This window comes from Heliangelus exortis, chromosome 28, assembly GCF_036169615.1.
Source record: "Heliangelus exortis chromosome 28, bHelExo1.hap1, whole genome shotgun sequence".
Classification (NCBI taxonomy): domain Eukaryota; kingdom Metazoa; phylum Chordata; class Aves; order Apodiformes; family Trochilidae; genus Heliangelus; species Heliangelus exortis.
Genome location: NC_092449.1, coordinates 3,812,285 through 3,833,971, shown reverse-complemented (window position 1 = coordinate 3,833,971; position 21,687 = coordinate 3,812,285). Strand labels below are relative to the sequence as shown.

Sequence of the window (21,687 nt, the reverse complement as noted above, 5' to 3'; positions counted from 1 at the left end):
TGGGAAGGAGCAGCTCAGAGGATGGTTTGGAAAAAGGCTGCAGTGCAGTTTACCAATTTTTTTTTTTTTTTTTTTAATTTCTTCCAAGTTTTGACAAGTTAGCAATTCCCTTCCTTGGAAATTGAAGGGAAAAACACCTGGCAGGACCAAAACCCTGAAGTTTGGGGATAAATTCTGTGGAACCAGTTCTTATTTCCTAGGGGAAGTCAGGGATGCTTCTGAACTGCACCAGAGTGAAAAATTTTCTAGAGCAATAAAAAAAAACCCAACACTTCCAGGGGTTTTCTCCACCCCAAAAACCTCTCTCCCAGACACCTGCTGGGGTTCCAAACCCTCCCCAGGGCCACCTCTCCCCCAGCAGGTGCAGCTGAGCCACCAGGTGAATAATTCCAAGCAGGAAATTCTGGTTCTGGTTGTCCAGAACCTGACCCAACCCCTCCTGGGCAGTGGGTTCATAAAATCATGGAATGGGCTGGGTTGGAAGGGACCTCAGAGCTCATCAAGTCCAACCCTTGCTCCACTCCCCCCGTGGTTCCCAGCCCATGGCACTGAGTGCCACATCCAGGCTCTTTGGAAATATCTCCAGGGCTGGAGAATCCACCCCTTCCCTGGGCAGCCCATTCCAATGGCTGAGCACCCTCTCCAGAAAGAAATTCTTTCTCATGTCCAACCTAAACCTCCCCTGGCACAACTTGAGACCTCTTGTGCCCTCTTGTCTTGCTGAGAGTTGCCTGGGAAAAGAGCCCAACCCCCCCCTGGCTCCAACCTCCTTTCAGGGAGTTGGAGAGAGTGATGAGGTCTCCCCTGAGCCTCCTCTTCTCCAGCCTCAACACCCCCAGCTCCCTCAGCCTCTCCTCACAGGATCTGTGCTGGATCCCTTCCCCAGCCCAGTTGCCTCCTTTGGGCCTCCATCTCCTTCCTGAATTTTGGGGCCCAGAACTGGACTCAGGACTCAAGCTGTGGCCTCCCCAGGGGCAGAATCCCTTCCCTGGACCTGCTGGCCACACTCTTCCTCATCCAGGATGCCCTTGGGATTCTTGGCCACACTGCTGGCTCCTCTTCAGCTTCCTGGCAATCCCAGGTCCCTTTCTGCCCCTCTGTGCCCCATGGAGCTCCCCAGGGGGTTGCTGTGGCCAAAGTGCAGCACTTGGAATGTTGAACCTCATCCCATTGGGGCTAAACCTGACTCCAACCAGGATCCAGGGAGTTGGAGAGAGTGATGAGGCCTCCCCTGAGCCTCCTCTTCTCCAGCCTCAACACCCCCAGCTCCCTCAGCCCTTCCTCACAGGAATTCTGCTGGATCCCTTCCCAGCCTCCTTGCTCTTCTCTGGACCTGCTCCAGCACCTCAATCTCCTTCCTGAGCTGAGGGGCCCAGAACTGGACCCAGGACTCAAGCTGTGGCCTCCCCAGGGCTGAGCACAGGGGCAGAATCCCTTCCCTGATCCAGCCACGCTGTTCCTGAGCCAGCCCAGGATGCCCTTGGAATTCTTGGCCACCTGGGCACACTGCTGGCTCCTCTTCAGCTTCCTGGCAATCCCAGCTCCCTTTCTGCCCCTCTGTGCCCCATGGAGCTCCCCATGGGGTTGTTGTGTTGAACCTCATCCCCTTGGGATCAGCCCAACTCTCCAGTCTGTCCAGGTCCCTCTGCAGAGCCCTCCTGCCTTCCAGCTGATCCACACTTCCCCCCCAGGGTTAAATCCCTCTTGCCACCTCTGATCCATCCTTGGGAAGCCCCTCTGAAGAAATCAGGAATTCTCCAAGCCAAGTAGAAGTAAAATTAAACTTTATTTTAAAAATTCTTCTAATATAGAAAAACGAGAGGAAACAAAGGCAACCAAAGTCCTGCTCCCCCAATTCCACCTCGTGCCAGGAGAAGGAAGGAGCAGGGACAGGAGGGGACACATCCTGCTACACCTGGAGAACAACAAACACCTGACAACACCTTGTACAGAGCCCACAGGACACGGAGAGGCTGCAGGGAACAATTCACCACGTTTGCTAAGACAGACAGAAAGGGCACGAGACAGGTGGGATTGCATCCTGGCTGCTCCCAGGTGTTCTGCAGAGCCTCAACTCCCCCCTTTCCCTTCCCAAAGAACTGCCAGGAGTTATGGAAATGGGATCAGGCAGCAGGATTTGGAGAGGGCAGTCACCTCTACAGCTAAACAGGACAGGACAGAGCCCTCTTCATCCCCTGCTTTTGACTTAGTGGAGAATCAGAACAAAATTAAAACAGTGAAGAGCCCCTGTCCTGCACACAGAAGGCCCCAAAACCTTTTGTCCCTGTTAATTTTTATTTTTTTTATTTTTTTGCTCCTGGTGGCACAGTGAGTGCACATCTGGGATGGGGAGGATGAAGTTAGTGAATTTTTATTTTTTTTTTTTTTTTTTTTTAATTCCCCAGCTGTGTTTCCATGGGCCTTTCTGCTGCTCTTACTGTAGGAAATGAAACACAACAGACAAATTCTTCAGCCTGCATTCTCTATACATCCAGAAGTTTTTACACTATCTACAAAACAGTGATTAGATGCTTCTCTGGAAGTCCTTGCTACTCCTTTAAAAATACTAGAGAAAAAAAACTGTACAGTTCTCTAAATTACATCTTTAGAAGAATAATTTTTTTTTTTTTTTTAGAAGCTCATAAAAGACTTCGTGGTGGTTTCTAGAGAAGAGTCAATGATTGGAGAAGAAAGTTTAGAAATCTGGTGTTCAGATCAAGTTAAGAGAGACCAAGCACTTAACAGAACATTATTTTGTAAACTGTAAACTTCTAGTTTTCAACTTTACACAAGCATTTGAAAATTAGGAAGAACTTCAGTTCTGAGGTCCTTGTTTTCATCTCTGCTACATACAAAAGATCCTGAAAAGCAAAAAACTATTAAATAATTTAATATACAAGTGTAGTTAAAAAGCACTGTACATTGTAACAAATGTACATTGAATTTGAGAGATAGAAAATCACCCAGTTATTTTCAAATTTACATAGTTTTTTTTGTCCTTTTTTTTTTTTTTTTCTTTTAAATTCTGTGAGGGGAAGAGGACTCTGGGAAGGGAGCTCTGCACACCCCAGGCCACAGAAGCTCCTGGTGAAACATTCCCAGCACTTTCCCTCAAATCCTTCCCTCCTGAGAACTGGAAGGGACTCAGCTCCAGAGCTGCCTGGGTGGCACACAAGGATATTTGGAGAAAATTGCTGCTGAAACCATGAAAAAATAATAAAAATATCACCACCCTCCTGCAACACAACCCTCTGCAGCTCCTGGACACCTCTCTGCCTCCAAAATCCTTTTTCTCCAACTCAGCCCAAATCAAGTTGGGATTTTTTGGAATATTGCCTTGTAGGAGCAGTGCTCTTTTTTTTTTTTTTTTCTCTCTTTTTTTTCTTTTCTTTTTCCCCTCTTTTTTTTTCTTTTCTTCTTTTTCCCCTCTTTTTTTTTCTTTTCTTCTTTTTCCCCTCTTTTTTTTTCTTTTCTTTTTCCCCTCTTTTTTTTCTTTTCTTTTTCCTTTTTTTCCCCTCTTTTTTTTTTTTCCTTTTTTGTTTTCCTCTTTTTTTCTCTTTTTTTTTTCCTCTCTTTTTTTTTTCCTCTCTTTTTTTTTTCCTCTCTTTTTTTTTTCCTCTCTTTTTTTTTTCCTCTCTTTTTTTCCCCTCTTTCTTCCTCTTTTTTTATTTTTTAATTTTATTTTGATTTTGGCCAGCAGTGACAGCTATTTATTGGCTGCCCTGGCCATGTTAAATCAGTTCAATAACAACCTCAAAAATCAAAATAAAACCAAAGGGAAAGACAATGCCTGGCTCACCCAGCTGGGTCTCCAGCAGCCTTTAAGGACATCTCAGTCACTCCCTAATTCCTCAGGGAAGCAGAACCATGGAATTGAGGGGTTTTCCTGCAACTCCAGAGACTTCTGGAGGGAACAACCAAGAAGTGACACTGCTCCCCCTCCCCAAAACACCAAATCCAAGACTCCAAAATAGTCCCTGGGGTCCCCACATTCCCCAGGCAGGATTTGCCTGATCCAACATCCAAGAATGTGACAACCACTGAATTTTTTTCTACCAACCCAGGGCTGGCTCAGCAAACCTGGAGCCACCTCCTCAGGGGGTCCCCAGGGCCACCAAGGTGCTGGGGTGAAGGTGGCAGCAGCCCTGGGGACACTGCCCTGCTGCACTGTCACCTCCAGGAGGCTGAGGGGACAGGAGGGGGACTTGGGACAGGGCTGGAGAGGCAGTGGCAGACACAGAGCAGCATCCCTGGAGCCAGGGGAGCAGAGACAGGGATCATCTCCCTGGGTTGGTACCCACAGGTACCCTGGATGCTTCCTTACAGGTGGATTTCCTCTTCCTTACACACTGATTTCCCTCCTTACAGATGGATTTTTCCTTACAGGTGGATTTCCCTCCTTACAGATGAATTTCCTTCCTTACAGATGAATTTCCTTCTTTACAGATGGATTTCCTTTTCCTGACAGATGGATTTTTCCTTACAGGTGGATTTCCCTCCTTACAGGTGGATTTCCTTCTTTACAGATGGATTTCCTTTTCCTGACAGATGGATTTCCTTCCTTACACACCAATTTCCTCTTCCTTACACACTGATTTCCTTCTTTTACACAGATTTCCTTCCTTACAGATGGATTTCCCTCCTTACAGATGGATTTCCTTCCTTACAGATGGATTTCCTTTTCCTTACAGATGGATTTCCTTCCTTACAGATGGATTTCCTCTTCCTTACACACTGATTTCCCTCCTTACAGATGGATTTCCTTCCTTACAGATGGGATTTCTTTTCCTTACAGATGGATTTCTTTTCCTTACAGATGGATTTCCTTCCTTACAGATGGATTTCCTTCCTTACAGATGGATTTCCTCTTCCTTACACACTGATTTCCCTCCTTACAGGTGGATTTCCTTCCTTACAGATGAATTTCCCTCCTTACAGATGGATTTCTTTTCCTTACAGATGGATTTCCCTCCTTACAGATGAGTTTCCTTCCTTACAGATGGATTTCTTTTCCTTACAGATGGATTTCCTTCCTTACACACCAATTTCCTCTTCCTTACACACTGATTTCCTTCTTTACACAGATTTCCTTCCCCACAGATGGATTTCCTCTTCCTTACACACTGATTTCCCTCCTTACAGATGGATTTCCTTCCTCACACACTGATTTCCTCTTTTTACCCAAGCTGGGAGGGAGATTTTAAGCAGCACTGAGCAGAAGATTCTCTCCCTCTGCCAACCTCTTGCCCCTTTTCCACCCAGGACCAAACCACACGTGGCTTCTGCAGGAGGAAATCTCCAAGAACAAGCCCTCAATCAGCACTAAAAGAAAGATTAAATCCTATTTTTGGTCAAAATCCAGGGGTAAAAAGCAATTGTGTCTGTGAGCTTTGGCTATGAGAGGGGAAAAGGCTGAAAAAAGAGATTTCACAGCACTCCTCCTACAATCAAAAGTCCTCAGGGTTGGAGTGGGGGGGTCAAATATTTCCTTTAAAATATTCCCCTGCTCCCTCAGTAAAAAAGCAGCAGTCCCAGAAAGCCCTAAACAAGTCATTTTCCTAGAAAAAATTTTTTTTTCCCTCCTCTTTTTTAATTGGGGAGATAAATATGCAGAGCTACCCAGTGAAAACCACTTTTATTCAGCCCCATGAACCCCACAAGCTGCCCCAGATCCTTCCTAGGAAGCTGCTGATGCTTCATGGAATTTAAAACAAGTTTTTTTCCCCCCCCCAAGGTGTTTTCTGCAGAACAACCCTGGGCCTCACCTCTCCTGTTCTGTGACAGCCACAGAACTGAAAAGTTAAAAAAAAAAAAAAAATAATAACAAGAACTGAGAACGAGGAAGCTGAGCCAGAAAAGTTGAAAAACCTCCTATTTTGGGGCCAAAAGTAGAGTTGAGGTTTTTTTTTTCTAAGCCTCTGGCTGGGGTTGGAGCACTGAAGTTTGAACTCTGACTTGGAATAATTTGGGAAAATCATTAAGGCACAGGTGCTGCCTGCCCCTGGGGAGCCTCCAGGGAAAAGCCAAATCCTGCTTCCCAATTTTTTGGCCCCAGAGGGACCAGCTCAGAGGACAAGAACTTTTCCAGCTTCCCTCCAAATCCCACCAAATGAGCTGAGATGGAGAGAGCCAGGGCTCTGCCTTCCCCTGGGGGGCACTGGACAGCAGGAACCCCCCCAAGGGGCACCCCCTGAGGAAGAAGCAGAGAGGTGGCACCTCTGACAGCACCTGCAGAACCCCCCAGGACACCAAGACCCCCCCAGAGCTCACCCACCTCCTCCTCACCTTCCCTCCAGACAGCCCTGGGAAGGATTTGCAAGCAAGGAAGAGGGGGGAAAAAAGCTGAGGAAATCCAGAGAGAACTTTCAGGGCACCCTCTGATCAATCCCAAAGCTCCCAGGAAGGGAAGGGATGCAGCAAACATTCCAACTGGCTGAAAAAAAACAAAAAAAAAAAAGGCTGGAGGCTGTAGAATACAACTGGTATTCCAAACTGTGCAAGTCCTCTTCAGTTGCTCTGACAGTTGTTTGGTTTTTTGTTTTTTTTTTTTGAAGTAAGTATTCCAACAATTCAAGGAACAAGAGTCCTTTGGACTAAATCTTAATTTTCTCAGCAAGAGGAAAGCAGATTAAACCCTGTGGCTATATACACACTACCTGTATATTCACACACACCATGTCAAAGCAGCTTCAAAATGCCCTGCTCACTTTGCCAGTCTTTGAAATGTTTCTTGGCTTCCTTTTTGCAATCTGTTTCCTACCAGGCCCTCACTAGAAGAGGAATTTGCTGCCTTTTCTTTGAAGAAAAGATTTTGCAAGAATTTTTTTTTTTTTTCTTTTCTTTTGAAACACACTGTCCTGATAAGTTTTGGGTTTTTTTTTTGTTTTTTCCTCTTTCACAGGAGGCTGGCCAGGCTGGTGGTGGGTCCATTCTGTGCCTGGAACTGTACAGGAGGGGGTCCATCTGTCCACTGCAAGATAATAAACAGCATGAAAATCCTCCAGCTGCTGCCTGGGGAGGGGAGGAAGGGGGGGACAAGGCCAGAGGAAGGAGTTTGCTACCTCCAGCTCATTAAAGATTTCATCACCACAAGCTGCTTATCAGGTTTGACTCTTTCTGACATGCATGGAGCTCCCCTCCCTTGAGCAGGATTTTCTGGGGAAGCCACTCCACATGCTCCTCATTCCAAAGCCTCCTGCCTCCCCCTGCTGAATCCAGGCTGAGTGGCAAGGCAGGGAAAGCATTTCCTGCTCCCACAGGTAAACAGCTCCAAACAGGACAAACCACAAATTTCACCTGGGTTTGAGGCTTTTTTGCATCAAACTGCAGCATTAGCAGAGCTACAAAAACCTCCCTCTGCTCTTTGTAGAGCCACAAAACATTCCCAAAAGGAATGGGGCTTGGATGGCCCAAAAACTGAAATTAAACACTTCAGTTTCTACAAAAACTATTAAAAAAAAATATAAATTAAGTTCTGCTGTCCCAAGAAAAAAAAAAAAGAGCCCTCACCCCCCCAGGTGGGAGGGAACAAATCCATGGGCTCACACTTCCTTTCCCTGTTTTCAGCTCAGATTAAATCCTGGGAAGCTGCCTGGATTTGGGCAGCTCTGGGGAGAAATGTGCTGAGCAGAGGGCAGGGAGAGCAAAAGGAAAAAGGAACTGGCTTTGAATCCAAGCTGAGAGGAAGGGGGAGGCTTCATACCGTGATGAGGTTGTGTTCTGGAAGACTGCAGGCTTCAATGTGGTCCTGGAGGAGCTGCTGGGAGAAGTTCTGATGCATCTGGGCTGCCTCGTGGGCATCCATGGCATTTCCACAGGCTTTGTTCAGGTCTGGAAAACACAAAATCCCTCATTTCCACAGCACTGCTGGATGAGAAGCTCCTTTAGGAGAGGCAGGAGCACACCGAGCCCTTTTCCAAGAGTGTCCCTCGCAGGATTTGCTGTCATTTCACTTTTTAACTCTGACTAAATCAGCCCAGGAAGCTCTAAAAGGAGGAAGCCAACTCCTCAGCTCCTCCTGCTCGGCTCTGCCTCGGGATTCTGAGGTTCCAGCACCACCTAGTGGGAAGCAGAGACCCGCGGGTTCCTCCCTGCAGCTCCTCCACTCGGCCACACAAAGGTCAAGCAACACTTTTTTTGGTAAATCCCTGGTTTTTGGGGGGGCTGCAGAAGCCCCAGCTTTGCAGAGCCAGTGAGCTGAGCCTGGTGTCTGGTTCCTGCCAGGTTTTTACTCACAGGTATCAGCTCAGGCAGAGTTGAGGCTGGAAAGCTATTTAAAAATCCCCCAATTTCAGCTAAAAATCAGAAGCAGGGCAGTGGTAGGAGCTGAGACATCACCATTTTTTATCCATCAACATTTGGTTGTGGTTTTTTATCCCTCATGAAGCACTTTTCCTTCAAGAGCAGGTGACTGGTGCTAGGGAAGAAGTTCTCTTTTTTTGGGGGGGAAAAAAAAAAAAAAAAGAGAAGCAGAAGAAAAACTGCTTCTTGCTCTCCTCAGGGTGGTGTTTTCCTTGTCCCAGCATGTTCTGGATGGGAAGTACCACTTGGAAAAAAAGAAAAAAAGGTTTTCAATTTGCCTGGCAGCTGTTTTGTTGCAAAAGCAAAGCAGAAAAGCAGCCTGGCCCCCAGTGCTCAAGCCAGGGCAGTGTGCTCAGAGTAAACATGACAATTTAATAGAAATTGAAGCTGCAGGTTAAGTTCTTGGAAGAGGGGAAGACTTACAGCTTTATTTTCTAGCCAGAGCAAATCAATTGCAGCATTAATGCTGTCAGCCTGCCAAGGAAGCAGTCAATATTTGAACAGAGCATCCTGGGGCCTGTCTAAGTCAGATTAAACAATATTTATCTACCAAGTGATATAATAGTCTCTTTTATTTATTAAAGCCCTTGCACAGAGGCAAAGCCTCAGTGAAACCTCACCAAATGGTTGCTCCAATTGGAACTGCAGTGGAAGCAGAGCAGCTCCTTGCAGCAAAACCCCCCCATGCTCCAACCTCCAGGCCCTCTGCTGCTTTTTGGATGCAAAACCCTTTTTTTTTCCCTTACCTCTCAGCAGAGCTGAGGACCAGAGCTGCACAGACATATCTGGGATCTTGCTTGCAAGCTGCATGGCTGGAACTACCATGTTGTTACTTTCCTGGGGAAGAGCAGACGTTAAAAGATGAGAACTCTGATAAAACGGAGAGTTTGAATTGTTACTTTCCCCTCCTCACCAATATACATTCCATAAAATTGTTACATTTGTGACAAAAACACCCTAATTTGTCTGCTTTAATTGCTGCCTCATCCTAATGAAGAAGGGGAAGAGCTTCATGGGACAATAACCCAGAGCTGAAGTTTGCTCTGTCCTTGTGGCTTTTGTACCCAAACCCAGTGACAGTTTTTGTCCTTTATCCAGCTGCTTTCTCCAAGGGATTTCAGGCCTGAAACCCCACAGACCTTTAGAGCAGCCCCTACTATTCTATTGAATTAAAATTGCCAGTGACAGCTCCAGGATCAGCTCAATCCAGGAGCTGCCAACTCCCAGGGAGACGGCACCGAGCGCGCGTTCTGCAGAGAGGGGGAAATTTCCCAAAATGTCCCCATTTGCTCAGCCAAATGACAACTCAGAGGTGGGCACAGGACCCCAGGAGGCAGCTTACCCTGTGGTTCCCTAACACATAGAATATGTGGCCCAGGAGGACGAGGGAACAGGCTGTCAATCGATTCAAATCTTCTGCATTTGACATTTTCAGGGTCTCTCGTAGAAATCTCCTGCCAGAACAGAGCAAAAAAAAAAAATAATCAAGTGTTTGAAAAGCTCTCCTTTCCCTCCAGGAGGTAAGAAACATCCTGAAGAACTGAATGAATCCAGGCTGGCAAATATTAGCCCTCAGGAATAAACGTGTGCTAGGGGTGACCTTAAACAAAGCACTGCAACCCCCAAAGCTCAGCTCTCCCTTAGCAAAAATGACTAAAGCAGAGGTTTCTCCCTCAAAAAAAAAAAAAAAAAAGACTCTGGTGCAGCTGGGCTGCTGCAGAACACTTCACAAGTTGCCTTCTTAACATTAAAAAGATTCAAAACATTAAAAACTAGGAAGAGCTACACCAAACAGCTCCCTGGCATTTTTCCCCCTCAAGTCAAACAGAAAGGTGACGAAATCCGGAGGGAAGAGGAGCTCCCAGCAAGGCCTGAGGGGTTGAATTTTTCATCTTCAAAAGCTTGATTTAGGGTTTCCTTTTTTTTCCCCACTTCCTAGGCACCAATTTAGACATTTCCAACTTCTCCATTCCCAGTTTTTACTCACTTGGCCTCGTTGTATCTTCCTTGGAAGAAGGAGAAGAGCCCTCGGATGTAGAAAGCTGCTGCTCGAAGGCAGTGGGAGCTGCAGAGAAAGCAAAGCCCTGGAATTTGGGAATGGGCAGCAGATTTCTAGGAAAATCCCTAAAAATCAGCTTTCCCAACAAAAAAAATTTCAATGGCCAGTCAGAATTTCTGCCTTGAAAACAAGCTGATGGTTTTGTTTTCTTTCAAAAGCAAAAAAAAATTAAAAAAAAAAAAAAAAAAAGCTACAGATCCAACGTTACCATCCCCAGGGAAACAGCAGAATTTCTGGAATTCTCACCTCACAGGAAAATTATGGTCTGGATTTATCCTTTCCAATAAGCTGTAAAGCTACAAAGGAGAAAGGAAAGATCATCAGTTTCTCACACTTCAGATTTGCAGCCCTGGTACAGAAAATGTGCATCAGGTCACCAGGCACACTCCAGGTTCCTTGCAGGGCTTGGATCAGAGCACAAACATTCCAAATTTCACCCTAAAAATCAAGTTTTATACAAAATAGACTCCCTGGGACTTTATACAACTTTCTACACACTTATTATTTCCTCAGAAACCTCCCAGCTGTTGGCTCAGCTGCCAAAACCCAACTGAATGCTGCAAACTTCACTTCAACCCAGAAATCCACTTAAAAAAATTCAGAATTCATCATTCTGAAATGATGATTTTTTTTTTTTTTTTTTGCTTTCTCAACTCTGGACCATTCTGCCTGACAAGACCTCAGTTTGCACACAAAAAAATCCTCAGGAAGAGGGGTTTATCCAAGCACAACCTGAGTTTTTTTCTGTCAGGAAAGCTCTGAGTTGAGGAGGAGTCAGGAGCTCACCTCTTGGTGTCGATTCCCTTCCCTGATGTACACACTGGCCAAGTTGGTCACAATAAATGCCCACAGCTCCTGATGTGTGGTGAGCTAAAAAAAAAATTAAAAATAAATCAAAAAAATATCAACAGCACAGTCAAAGACTTCAGCAACCAACCCAGGATGTGCTCACCCCATCAAAATAAGAGATTTTTGGTGTTTTGCTGTTCATAAATCCCCCCCCAGACCCAAATTGTGAGCAGGAAATGAGTTGGAACTGATCAGAGATTTCTCCTCCACGTGGGACAGAGGAAATTTGGGGGAAATCATAATAAAAATAATAAAAAAATCACCTTACCCTCAGTGCTGTGGTAAATTGTGCTTCTGCATTGTCCATGCAATTAACAGAAATGCAGTAGAGCCCCTGCAGAGGAGAGGACACTGCTCAGGAAACACAGAATTTTGTGAAGCTGAGAGAACTTTGCACAAAACCACAGAAATCTCAGGAAAAAAAGGCCACCAGGAGGAAAAAAAAAAAAGCAATTTCTACACCAACTCCTTCAGAAGAGTTTTTCTGTAAAAAACTTTCCCCCTCCCCCTTTCATTTCTTAAAATACTCAACCACCAGCAGCACAGAAACTCTTCCCAGCAGGTAATTCCCACAACACCCTGTTCCAAACAGGCAGGGGATAAATTTGGGATGATTTCCCTTCTTTAAAGAAGGATTTGAGGCTTTGGAGAGGTTGAAATCACAGGGGGTGACACCCCCCCAGGAGGAAATATTGCTGGGTGGTTCCTGGTGGGGGGCAGAGCCTTGGGAAAGGGGGTTTCTGGAGTGAGTATCTTACTAAACACTTACTAAGAGAGTGTGCAGCTGGGCAGCATGGTTGGAAAAGAGTCTGGGAGATTGCTGGCAGAGCTGACAAACCTGGGAAATCTGTCAGGAAAAAGAAAAAAAAAAAAAAATCTGTTGAAAAATACCATTTTTCTGCTTCATTTTAGGCTCTAAATCCATCAATCTGCATCCCAGGTGAGGTTCCAGCTGCTCCACACACTCCTCCCACACCCCCCGCAGGCTCCAACTGGTTTTAAATCCTTTATTTTTTATTTTTTCCTGGCTTTGCAGCAGCTCCACCATGTGGTGGCACCACCTGCAAACCCGGGCACGGCTCGGAGAGGCTCAGAAGAGGAGAAAAATGAAAGAACTCTTCCAGCAGGTGAGTGCTTGGCAGGAGTTCTGGGAGCAGGGATTGTTCTTGAAGCAGAAATTCTCCCCCCCCCCCTCCCAAAGTGCACTGGGGAGGAGAAGGGGAGATGAGAGGAATGCAAAATTTATTAGGAAAAAAAGAGGAAAAAAAGAGGAAAAAAAGAGGAAAAAAAGAGGAAAAAAAGAGGAAAAAAAGAGGAAAAAAAGAGGAAAAAAAGAGGAAAAAAAGAGGAAAAAAGAGGAAAAAAAGAGGAAAAAAAGAGGAAAAAAAGAGGAAAAAAAGAGGAAAAAAAGAGGAAAAAAAGAGGAAAAAAAGAGGAAAAAAAGAGGAAAAAAAGAGGAAAAAAAGAGGAAAAAAAGAGGAAAAAAAGAGGAAAAAAAGAGGAAAAAAAGAGGAAAAAAAGAGGAAAAAAAGAGGAAAAAAAGAGGAAAAAAAGAGGAAAAAAAGAGGAAAAAAAGAGGAAAAAAAGAGGAAAAAAAGAAGAAAAAAAGAAGAAAAAAGAAAAAAAGAAGAAAAAAGAAGAAAAAAGAAAAAAGAAGAAAAGAAGAAAAGAAAGAAAAAAAAGAAGAAAAAGGAAAAAAAGAAGAAAAAGGAAAAAAGAAGAAAAAGGAAAAAAGAAGAAAAAGGAAAAAAAGAAAAGGGAAAAAAGAAAAGGGAAAAAAGAAAAAGGAAAAAAGAAAAAGGAAAAAAAGAAAAAGGAAAAAAAGAAAAAGGAAAAAAGAAAAAGGAAAAAAAGAAAAAGGAAAAAAAGAAAAAGGAAAAAAAGAAAAAGGAAAAAAAGAAAAAGGAAAAAAAGAAAAAGGAAAAAAAGAAAAAGGAAAAAAAGAAAAAGGAAAAAAAGAAAAAGGAAAAAAAGAAAAAGGAAAAAAAGAAAAAGGAAAAAAAGAAAAAGGAAAAAAAGAAAAAGGAAAAAAAGAAAAAGGAAAAAAAGAAAAAGGAAAAAAAGAAAAAGGAAAAAAAGAAAAAGGAAAAAAGAAAAAGGAAAAAAAGAAAAAGGAAAAAAAGAAAAAAAGAAAAAAAGAAAAAGAGGCAGAAAAAGAGGCAGAAAAAGAGGCAGAAAAAGAGGCAGAAAAAGAGGCAGAAAAAGAGGCAGAAAAAGAGGCAGAAAAAGAGGCAGAAAAAGAGGCAGAAAAAGAGGCAGAAAAAGAGGCAGAAAAAGAGGCAGAAAAAGAGGCAGAAAAAGAGGCAGAAAAAGAGGCAGAAAAAGAGGCAGAAAAAAAGGCAGAAAAAAAGGCAGAAAAAAAGGCAGAAAAAAAGGCAGAAAAAAGTAGAAAAAAAGCAGAAAAAAAAGCAGAAAAAAAAGAAGAAGAAAAAGAAGAAGAAAAAGAAGAAGAAAAAGAAAAAAAAAGAAGAAAAAAGAAAGAAGAAAAAAGAAAGAAGAAAAAAAGGAAAAAAAAAGAAGGAAAAAAAAGAAAAAAAAAAAAAGAAAAGAAAGAAGGAAAAAAAGAAGAGTTTTTTCTTACATTCTCCAACACTGCCTCTCTCTTCCTGTCTCCCAAAGAAAGGGAACCTAAAACCTGAGGAACACTTGGGCAGGACAGGAATGCTGCTGGGATCCCCAGCCAGAGATCTGCCTCCAAAGGGGAATTCCCACATTTTTTAGGGAAAAGCATCCAGCTCCAGAGGGACAGAGCCCCCTCTTCTCACCTCCTGCAGTGCTGTGGCTTTGTGTCCTGTGACCAGGCGACACATGATGATGTGTTCCAACAAAATCACTTGGAAAGAGGAGAGGATGGGGCTGCAATCCAGCACTAAAAGGGCACAAAATGTCAGGCAGAGAATGAAATGAAGGCAAAATTAACATTAATTAACATCAATTAACATCCCCCTCCTCCCAGCACCTGCCCCAGCTACAGGTGGTGCAGTGAGGCTTTGATACAGAAGCTGCTCTGCCCGTGGGATGGGTGGGGTGGGTTGTAAATCCCTCAAAAAAAAAAAACCCAAATTCCCATCAAATTCAGGATGTTTGAAGGGTCAGGAGCACCAGGTAGGGAAAAATTCCTTGGGAATAGAGAGAATAAAAGGTTGGATAACCAAAGCAAGCAGCAAAGCAGCAGGAAAATGTGTGGTGTTTACACATTGCTGTGTGACAACAAAAAACTTGATTTCTGTATTCCAAATAATCATTGTTTTAACCCAAAGTTCTTCCAAACCAGCAGGAACTGAGTGACACCAGCCTGGAAAAAAGGCTGGAATTCCAATTCACAGCAGCTAATCCTTACTTTTCAGCTTCTCCAGCTGCATGAGTGCTTTGTCTGTGTACTTCTGAGCCTTCTCCAGGTACCCAGCTTGCATGGAATGCATCACTGTCACCTGCCAGAAAAAAAAGAGGAAAAGCTGGCAAAAGAATTCCCTTTGCAAAGAGGGAAAAAGTCTGGGAGTTCCCACAGCTGCCAGCTCTTAAATGTTGACAGGAGAAGAGTCCCAGGCAAGAAGTGGGGTGGTTGGGGGTCAGGGAGGGGAAGATTGATGGTGGGATGGTAAAAACAGGCAGAGAGAGCTCTGGTTGGGTCATCAGGTTCTGTCTGGGGGGGGAATTCCTCAGGTTCCAGCTCCCAGAATGGTTGTGCAGTCTCCTGAAACCCTGAGAGCACTGGGAGGAACAGGCTGACAGGGAGAGACAGGCTGACAGGGAGAGAGAAACAGCCTGACAGAGAAACAGCCTGAGAGAAACAGCCTGAGAGAGAGAAACCGCCTGAGAGAGAGAAACCGCCTGAGAGGGAGAAACCGCCTGAGAGGGAGAAACCGCCTGAGAGGGAGGGAGAAACAGCCTGACAGGGAGGGAGAAACAGCCTGACAGGGAGGGAGAAACAGCCTGACAGGGAGGGAGAAACAGCCTGACAGGGAGGGAGAAACAGCCTGACAGGGAGAGGGAGAGACAGCCTGACAGGGAGAGGGAGAAACAGCCTGACAGGGAGAGGGAGAAACAGCCTGACAGGGAGAGGGAGAAACAGCCTGACAGGGAGAGGGAGAGACAGCCTGACAGGGGGAGGGAGAGACAGCCTGACAGGGAGGGAGAAACAGCCTGACAGGGAGAGGGAGAAACAGCCTGACAGGGAGAGGGAGAGACAGCCTGACAGGGAGAGAGAAACAGCCTGACAGGGAGAGAGAAACAGCCTGACAGGGAGAGGGAGAGACAGCCTGACAGGGAGAGGGAGAAACAGCCTGACAGGGAGAGGGAGAAACAGCCTGACAGGGAGAGGGAGAAACAGCCTGACAGGGGGAGAGAGAGACAGCCTGACAGGGGGAGGGAGAGACAGCCTGACAGGGGGAGGGAGAGACAGCCTGACAGGGGGAGGGAGAGACAGCCTGACAGGGGGAGGGAGAGACAGCCTGACAGGGAGAGAGAAACAGCCTGACAGAGAAACAGCCTGACAGAGAAAAACAGCCTGACAGAGAAAAACAGCCTGACAGAGAAAAACAGCCTGACAGGGAGAAACAGCCTGACAGGGAGAAACAGCCTGACAGGGAGAAACAGCCTGACAGGGAGAAACAGCCTGACAGGGAGAAACAGCCTGACAGGGAGAAACAGCCTGACAGGGAGAAACAGCCTGACAGGGAGAAACAGCCTGACAGGGAGAAACAGCCTGACAGGGAGAGAGAGAAACAGCCCAACAGACAAACAGCCTGACAGAGAGAAAGAGCCTGACAGAGAGAAAGAAACAGCCCAACAGGGAGAAACAAACAGCCTGACAGATGCTGTAGCAGAGTGAAACTGTCAGGGTCAAGCACAGCAGCATCTGGACTGCAGAACCCACCCCTGCTGGCTCCAGGCCACTTTTCACCCATTCCTCCTTCCTTACCAAGATGCATCAAATAAGAGCAAAAAAAGCCACAAAACACCCAAAAGCAACCCAAAAGCAACCCCCAAAGAGCTCCTCACCAGGTAGACAAGCACACACATGTGCTCCTTGGGCAGCCAGTGGAAGAGGTCAGCAGGGTTGCTGGGCAGAATCTCATCATCATGCAGGGTGGAGATGGTCTGGATGCACTGCTGGAGCTGCTTCAGGCAGGGCTTCACACTCTTCACCTGCAGGAGACAATTCCCCTCAGAGCTGCTGCATCCCAGATCATGGAATCATAAAATCATGGAATGGGCTGGGTTGGAAGGGACCTCAGAGCTCACCAAGTCCAACCCTTGCTCCACTCCCCCCGTGGTTCCCAGCCCATGGCACTGAGTGCCACATCCAGGCTCTTTGGAAATATCTCCAGGGATGGAGAATCCACCCCTTCCCTGGGCAGCCCATTCCAATGGCTGAGCACCCTCTCCAGAAAGAAATTCTTTCTCATGTCCAACCTAAACCTCCCCTGGCACAACTTGAGACCTCTTGTGCCCTCTTGTCTTGCTGAGAGTTGCCTGGGAAAAGAGCCCAACCCCCCCCTGGCTCCAACCTCCTTTCAGGGAGTTGGAGAGAGTGATGAGGTCTCCCCTGAGCCTCCTCTTCTCCAGCCTCAACACCCCCAGCTCCCTCAGCCTCTCCTCACAGGATCTGTGCTGGATCCCTTCACCAGCCCAGTTGCCTCCTTTGGGCCTCCATCTCCTTCCTGAATTTTGGGGCCCAGAACTGGACTCAGGACTCAAGCTGTGGCCTCCCCAGGGGCAGAATCCCTTCCCTGGACCTGCTGGCCACACTCTTCCTCATCCAGGATGCCCTTGGGATTCTTGGCCACACTGCTGGCTCCTCTTCAGCTTCCTGGCAATCCCAGCTCCCTTTCTGCCCCTCTGTGCCCCATGGAGCTCCCCAGGGGGTTCTTGTGGCCAAAGTGCAGCACTTGGAATGTTGAACCTCATCCTCCAACCTTTCACTCCCTTCTGGGCAAATCCTCTCCCCATCCAAGGAATGAGGGGATGGATAAATCCCAAGGTGACAGAGCAGGGAGTGCTTGAGGTCTCTGCCAGGCTGAGCAAGACTCAGCCCTTTCTTTTCCTGTATCCATCCCAAATGTTTTCCCAAAGGCTCCACAAAGCTTGGCAGCTCCACCACCATGGAACCAGGAGTGGCTGAATCCCATAAACCTTTTCCCAGAGGGAAAAAGAAACAATAAATGCCATTTCTTTACTCCTCTTCTCACTTGGGACTCAAATCAAGAAATTCGGTCTCGGTAGCAAAAAAAAAAAAAAAAAAGCAGTGAAAAAACCCCAAATCCCCCTCAAATCACCTCAGGAGCCACTTTTGAGGCAGAATTCTTTTTTTTTTGTTTTTTTTTTTCCTCAGCACATACCTGCCCTGCATCCAGGTAGTGGGTGACCTGCAGGACCAGGAAGAAGACACGGAGTGATTCCTTCTGGATGGGGTTTCCTTGCCAGTTCTCAACAATCTGCCCACAGAGGGTGAGGAGGGGATGCACCTCCTGCAGCTTTCTTTCCATCAGGAGGAGCTGCAAATTGAAAGAAAACCTCATGATTTTTGGGCCAAATGCTTTGAAAGCTCAGCCCTGGCTGGAGCTGAAAGAGAAACTGATCCCAAGGCCTCTTTGCTGCATCCCCAGATTTTTTTTCCCTATTTACGAGGCCTCCTGGGACAATTTCCACTTCTCCTTTTTCTCCTTCCTTCCTTTTCTCCTTTTTCCTTCCCAAGGAATTCTTTGCTGTGATAAATAAAGGAAAAAGGAAACCAAACCTACTCCTGCAGGCTTAAGGCATATTTTTATACTCTGACTCCTCACAAAGCTTGGGAGACACCTTAAACACCCTGTGCCCAGGCAGGTTGCTCTCTAAATTTAACTTAAAACACTTTATTTAAGAAATAAAACCATACTTCCATCCCATTGGTCTCTAAATTTAACTAAAAATACTTTATTTAAAAAACAAAACCATATTTACATCCTGTTGCTCTGTAAATTTAACTTAAAACCACTTTATTTAAGAAATAAAACCATACTTCCATCCCATTGCTCTCTAAATGTAACTTAAAACTCTTTATTTAAAAAATAAAACCATACTTGCATTCCTTTGCTCTCTAAATTTAACTAAAAACACTTTATTAAAAAATAAAACTATACTTACATCCCTTAAAACATTTTAGTTAAGAAATAAAACCATACTGGCATCCCTTTGCTCTCTAAATTTTAAACTTAAACCACTTTATTTAAAAAACAAAACCATACTTCCCTCCCATTGCTCTGGAAGTTTAACTTAAAACACTTTATTTTAAAAATAAAACCATACTTCCATCCCACTGCTCTCTAAATTTTAAAAAAATAAAACCATGCTTCCATCCCATTGCTCTGTAAATTTAACTAAAAACACTTTAATAAAAAAATAAAACTATACTTGCATCCCATTGCTCTGTAAATTTAACTAAAAACACTTTATTAAAAAATAAAACTATACTTACATCCCTTAAAACATTTTAGTTAAGAAATAAAACCATACTTCCATCCCACTGCTCTCTAAATGTAACTTACAACACTTCATTTAAAAAATAAAACCATATTTGCATCCCATTGCTCTGTAAATTTAACTAAAAACACTTTATTAAAAAATAAAACTATACTTACATCCCTTAAAACACTTTATTTAAAAAATAAAGCCATACTTGCATCCCTTTGCTCTCTAGATTTAACTTAAAACTCTTTATTTAAAAAATAAAACAATACTTGCATCCCATTGCTCTCTAAATTTAACTTAAAACACTTTATTTAAAAAATAAAACCATACTTACCATCCCTTTGCTTAGCAGAAACAGAGCTCTGAAACAGAACAAAATAATGTCAAAAAAAAAAGGAAAAAGCAGCTACTCAAACCACACCCCTGTGTAAAACCCTGAGGAAAAAAAAAAAGAAATATCTGTTCTCCTCTTTAAAAACTTCAGACAAAGCTGTCCCAAGGAAACTGCCACAAAAGGAATATTTAAAAGTGAGGTGGAACAGTCCCTGGAAGCAAATTCCCAGCCTCCCTGAACAGTTTCAGTTCCAAGAGGTTTTTAAGGCCAAACCAAGTGGGAAAACTTGCTGATAAAGCAATAAAAAATAAAGAGAATTAATTTGGAAAAAAAAAAAAGGCTCTGCAGAGTCTTAAAGGCTGGGAAAACTCTCAGATCTAAGGGAAGCTTTAGAAACCCTGCTTTGCCTGGAAAAGCCATGAAGCAATCAGAGCTCTGACTCAACCCAAAAATCTCTCTGGATAAAATGTAGAGGAAATCAAAATATTTTTTGGGGAAAAAACAAATCCCAGAGAACTCACCTGGTGTACTCTGAGCCCACCACCCGAGCATATTCTGCTCCAACCCCCAGGAGGTCACATGCAGACACCAAATCTTTTTCAAGTGTGTGTAGTTGCTGGAAAAAAAATGAAAGAAATAAAATAAAGGAGGATTTGGGGCATCCTCAAAAAAACACAACCAATAAAACACACAAAAAACCCCAGAAAACCTCAAAAAACCCGAAAAGAAACACAAAAAAAAACCCCAAAGCCACAAAAAACATCTGTAATATCTGCAAAAAAAAAAAAATGTGGAGTGTTACATTGGAGAAAGTGGAACAAGAAAGTGTTTTCCAGGAAAAAGAGCAGGGGAATTGTGGAAGGAATGTTTCAGGGGATGGAGAGAGGAGGATGCAGCTCTCCCCATAATTTTTGCCCCTTCTCCAAAGCTGAGGAGCAAGCCTGGTATTTTTTAACCATTTTTTTTTCCAGTCAGGGAGCCTCAGGAGAGGGGAATTATCCAGAGAAATCACTTACTGCAAGCTGAAAAAGCAATCTGCAGTGCCAGTAGGGAGTCTGCTGGGAGATCTGGATGGCTTTACGGAGCAGAGGTTTTGCTGTATCCACTGAATTCTGGAAAACAAAAGAGCAAAACATAAAAAGAGGCCCCTGGGAACTCCCCCTCTACCACCAGCAACTTTTAAATAAGCTGCAGTCTGGGGTTCTCCCCCCCCCTTAAGGTCAGGAAGCTTGAAATGTGAAAAAAAACCAAAGCTAAATGTTTACCAGGCAGGCCCCACCCCTACACTGGGCTGAAAGGTGGCTCAAAAGTTGAAGTTTTTAACTTTTTTTAACTCTTTTGGCCACTATTCCCACGTGCACCTCAAGAGGAAAGGCAAAGCTTTGCTTTAGAGAAAGGAAAAGGTTTTTTTCCCAGAGAAAAAGAATCAAAATAGCCTAGGAACACATTTAAAGTGTGAGGAAAGCCCTCTGCTCCTCCCCTACCCCCCACATTAGCTGATTTTTTTTTGGTTTTGGGGTTTTTTTTTGCCAAAATCAAGGCTAAAGAAACAGTTTCCCCAGGTTTCTCCCTTTGCTGCAGGAGACCCCCCTTGGACTTCCAGCAGCAACTGCAAGAAAAGCCCAAACATCCCCCAGGCTTCCACCTCCCCTGCTCTGCAGTGACCCTGCAGCTGACAAATCCTGTTCTGCACAGCCCCAGAGATTAAAAAAAAAATAAAAAAATAAAAAAACACCCCCAAAGATGCAGCTGCAGCCCAGCCCTGCAGCTCTCAGCACACTCACCTCCTGACAGTACAGCTCAGACAGGAGGCTGGCAGCCTCAAACTTCACATCTTCAAACTGAGGAATCTTGCAGCAGCAGAGTTAAGGCAACACTGAGCCCAACAGCACCCAAAGAACCTTTTGGAGAACACCCACACCCGGGAAAAGGACCCAGAAGCATGGAAACAGCTTAAAAACACCCCCTCAACCCCCCACCCTCAGAGCCAGCTTCTCTCCAGGGAGTTTTTTCCATCTCAGAGCCCTCCTAGCAGAGGAAGGTGGTCGGGCAGTGATGCTCCTCACCCGGGCAACCTTTTTTTTTGCGGGGGTAGCCAGGAAAAGGATACTTGCTGGGATATCAACCACTGCAAGAGAAGACAGAGGGTTAAGTTTCCACCCAGCACAGCCCAGCCCCGGTCCCCCCCACACCCCCCAACCCCTCTCACCGCCTTCTCCAGGTGCCCTCGGGCCTGATCGCCGTTGCGGGTGTGGTGGTAGAGGACGGAGCCGAGCTGGAGGTGGGTGCGGGCCTCCATGCGGGCCGGGGGCTTGCGGGGCAGCACGGCCTGGAGGCAGTGAACGCAGAGCCGCACTTTGGGCGGGCTGGAGGTGCGGAAGTGTTCGGCCAGGCCCAACAAAGCCAAATACCACGATTCCCCCCCGGCCGCACCTCCTCCTCCTCCTCCTCCTCCGCCCGACCCCGACCCCGGTGCGGGCCCAGCGCCTCCTCCACCACCTCCTCCGCCACCGGCCCCTCCACCTCCGCCACCGGCAGCTTCTCCGGACCCCCCCGCACCTCCCGCCGCCGGCTGAGGTTGTTGCTGAGGCGGTGGTTGCTGCTGAGGGGCCGCGCCGGAGGCCGAGCCCGAGGCTCCCGCTGCCACCGCCGCCATCTCAGGGGCCGCCGCGACAACAGGGGCGGGAGGGGAGGG

The 21,687-nt window shown here is 45.5% G+C and overlaps 1 protein-coding gene across 2 annotated transcripts; it reads right to left on the bottom strand.

Annotated features, from left to right (window-relative positions):
• Positions 1-1,765: 1,765 nt before the first annotated feature.
• MAU2 (MAU2 sister chromatid cohesion factor) lies at positions 1,766-21,674 on the bottom strand. 2 transcript variants are annotated; one of them, XM_071727761.1, is made up of 19 exons: positions 21,202-21,674; positions 21,103-21,120; positions 20,777-20,842; positions 20,009-20,104; positions 19,514-19,608; positions 18,993-19,020; positions 17,551-17,706; positions 16,211-16,357; positions 14,550-14,640; positions 13,975-14,078; positions 11,979-12,056; positions 11,478-11,543; positions 11,147-11,230; positions 10,607-10,656; positions 10,289-10,366; positions 9,644-9,755; positions 9,048-9,138; positions 7,703-7,830; positions 1,766-3,197 (listed from the first exon to the last, which is right to left on the bottom strand). In XM_071727761.1, the coding sequence occupies exons 1-19, from the start codon at positions 21,646-21,648 to the stop codon at positions 2,889-2,891; spliced, it is 2,244 nt and encodes a 747-aa protein (XP_071583862.1). In that variant the 5' UTR covers positions 21,649-21,674; the 3' UTR covers positions 1,766-2,888. The 2 variants fall into 2 exon arrangements, with proteins under 2 accessions (XP_071583862.1, XP_071583863.1); XM_071727762.1 differs by lacking the exon at positions 1,766-3,197 and adding an exon at positions 4,620-6,970 and having other exon boundaries at positions 21,202-21,673.
• Positions 21,675-21,687: the final 13 nt, after the last annotated feature.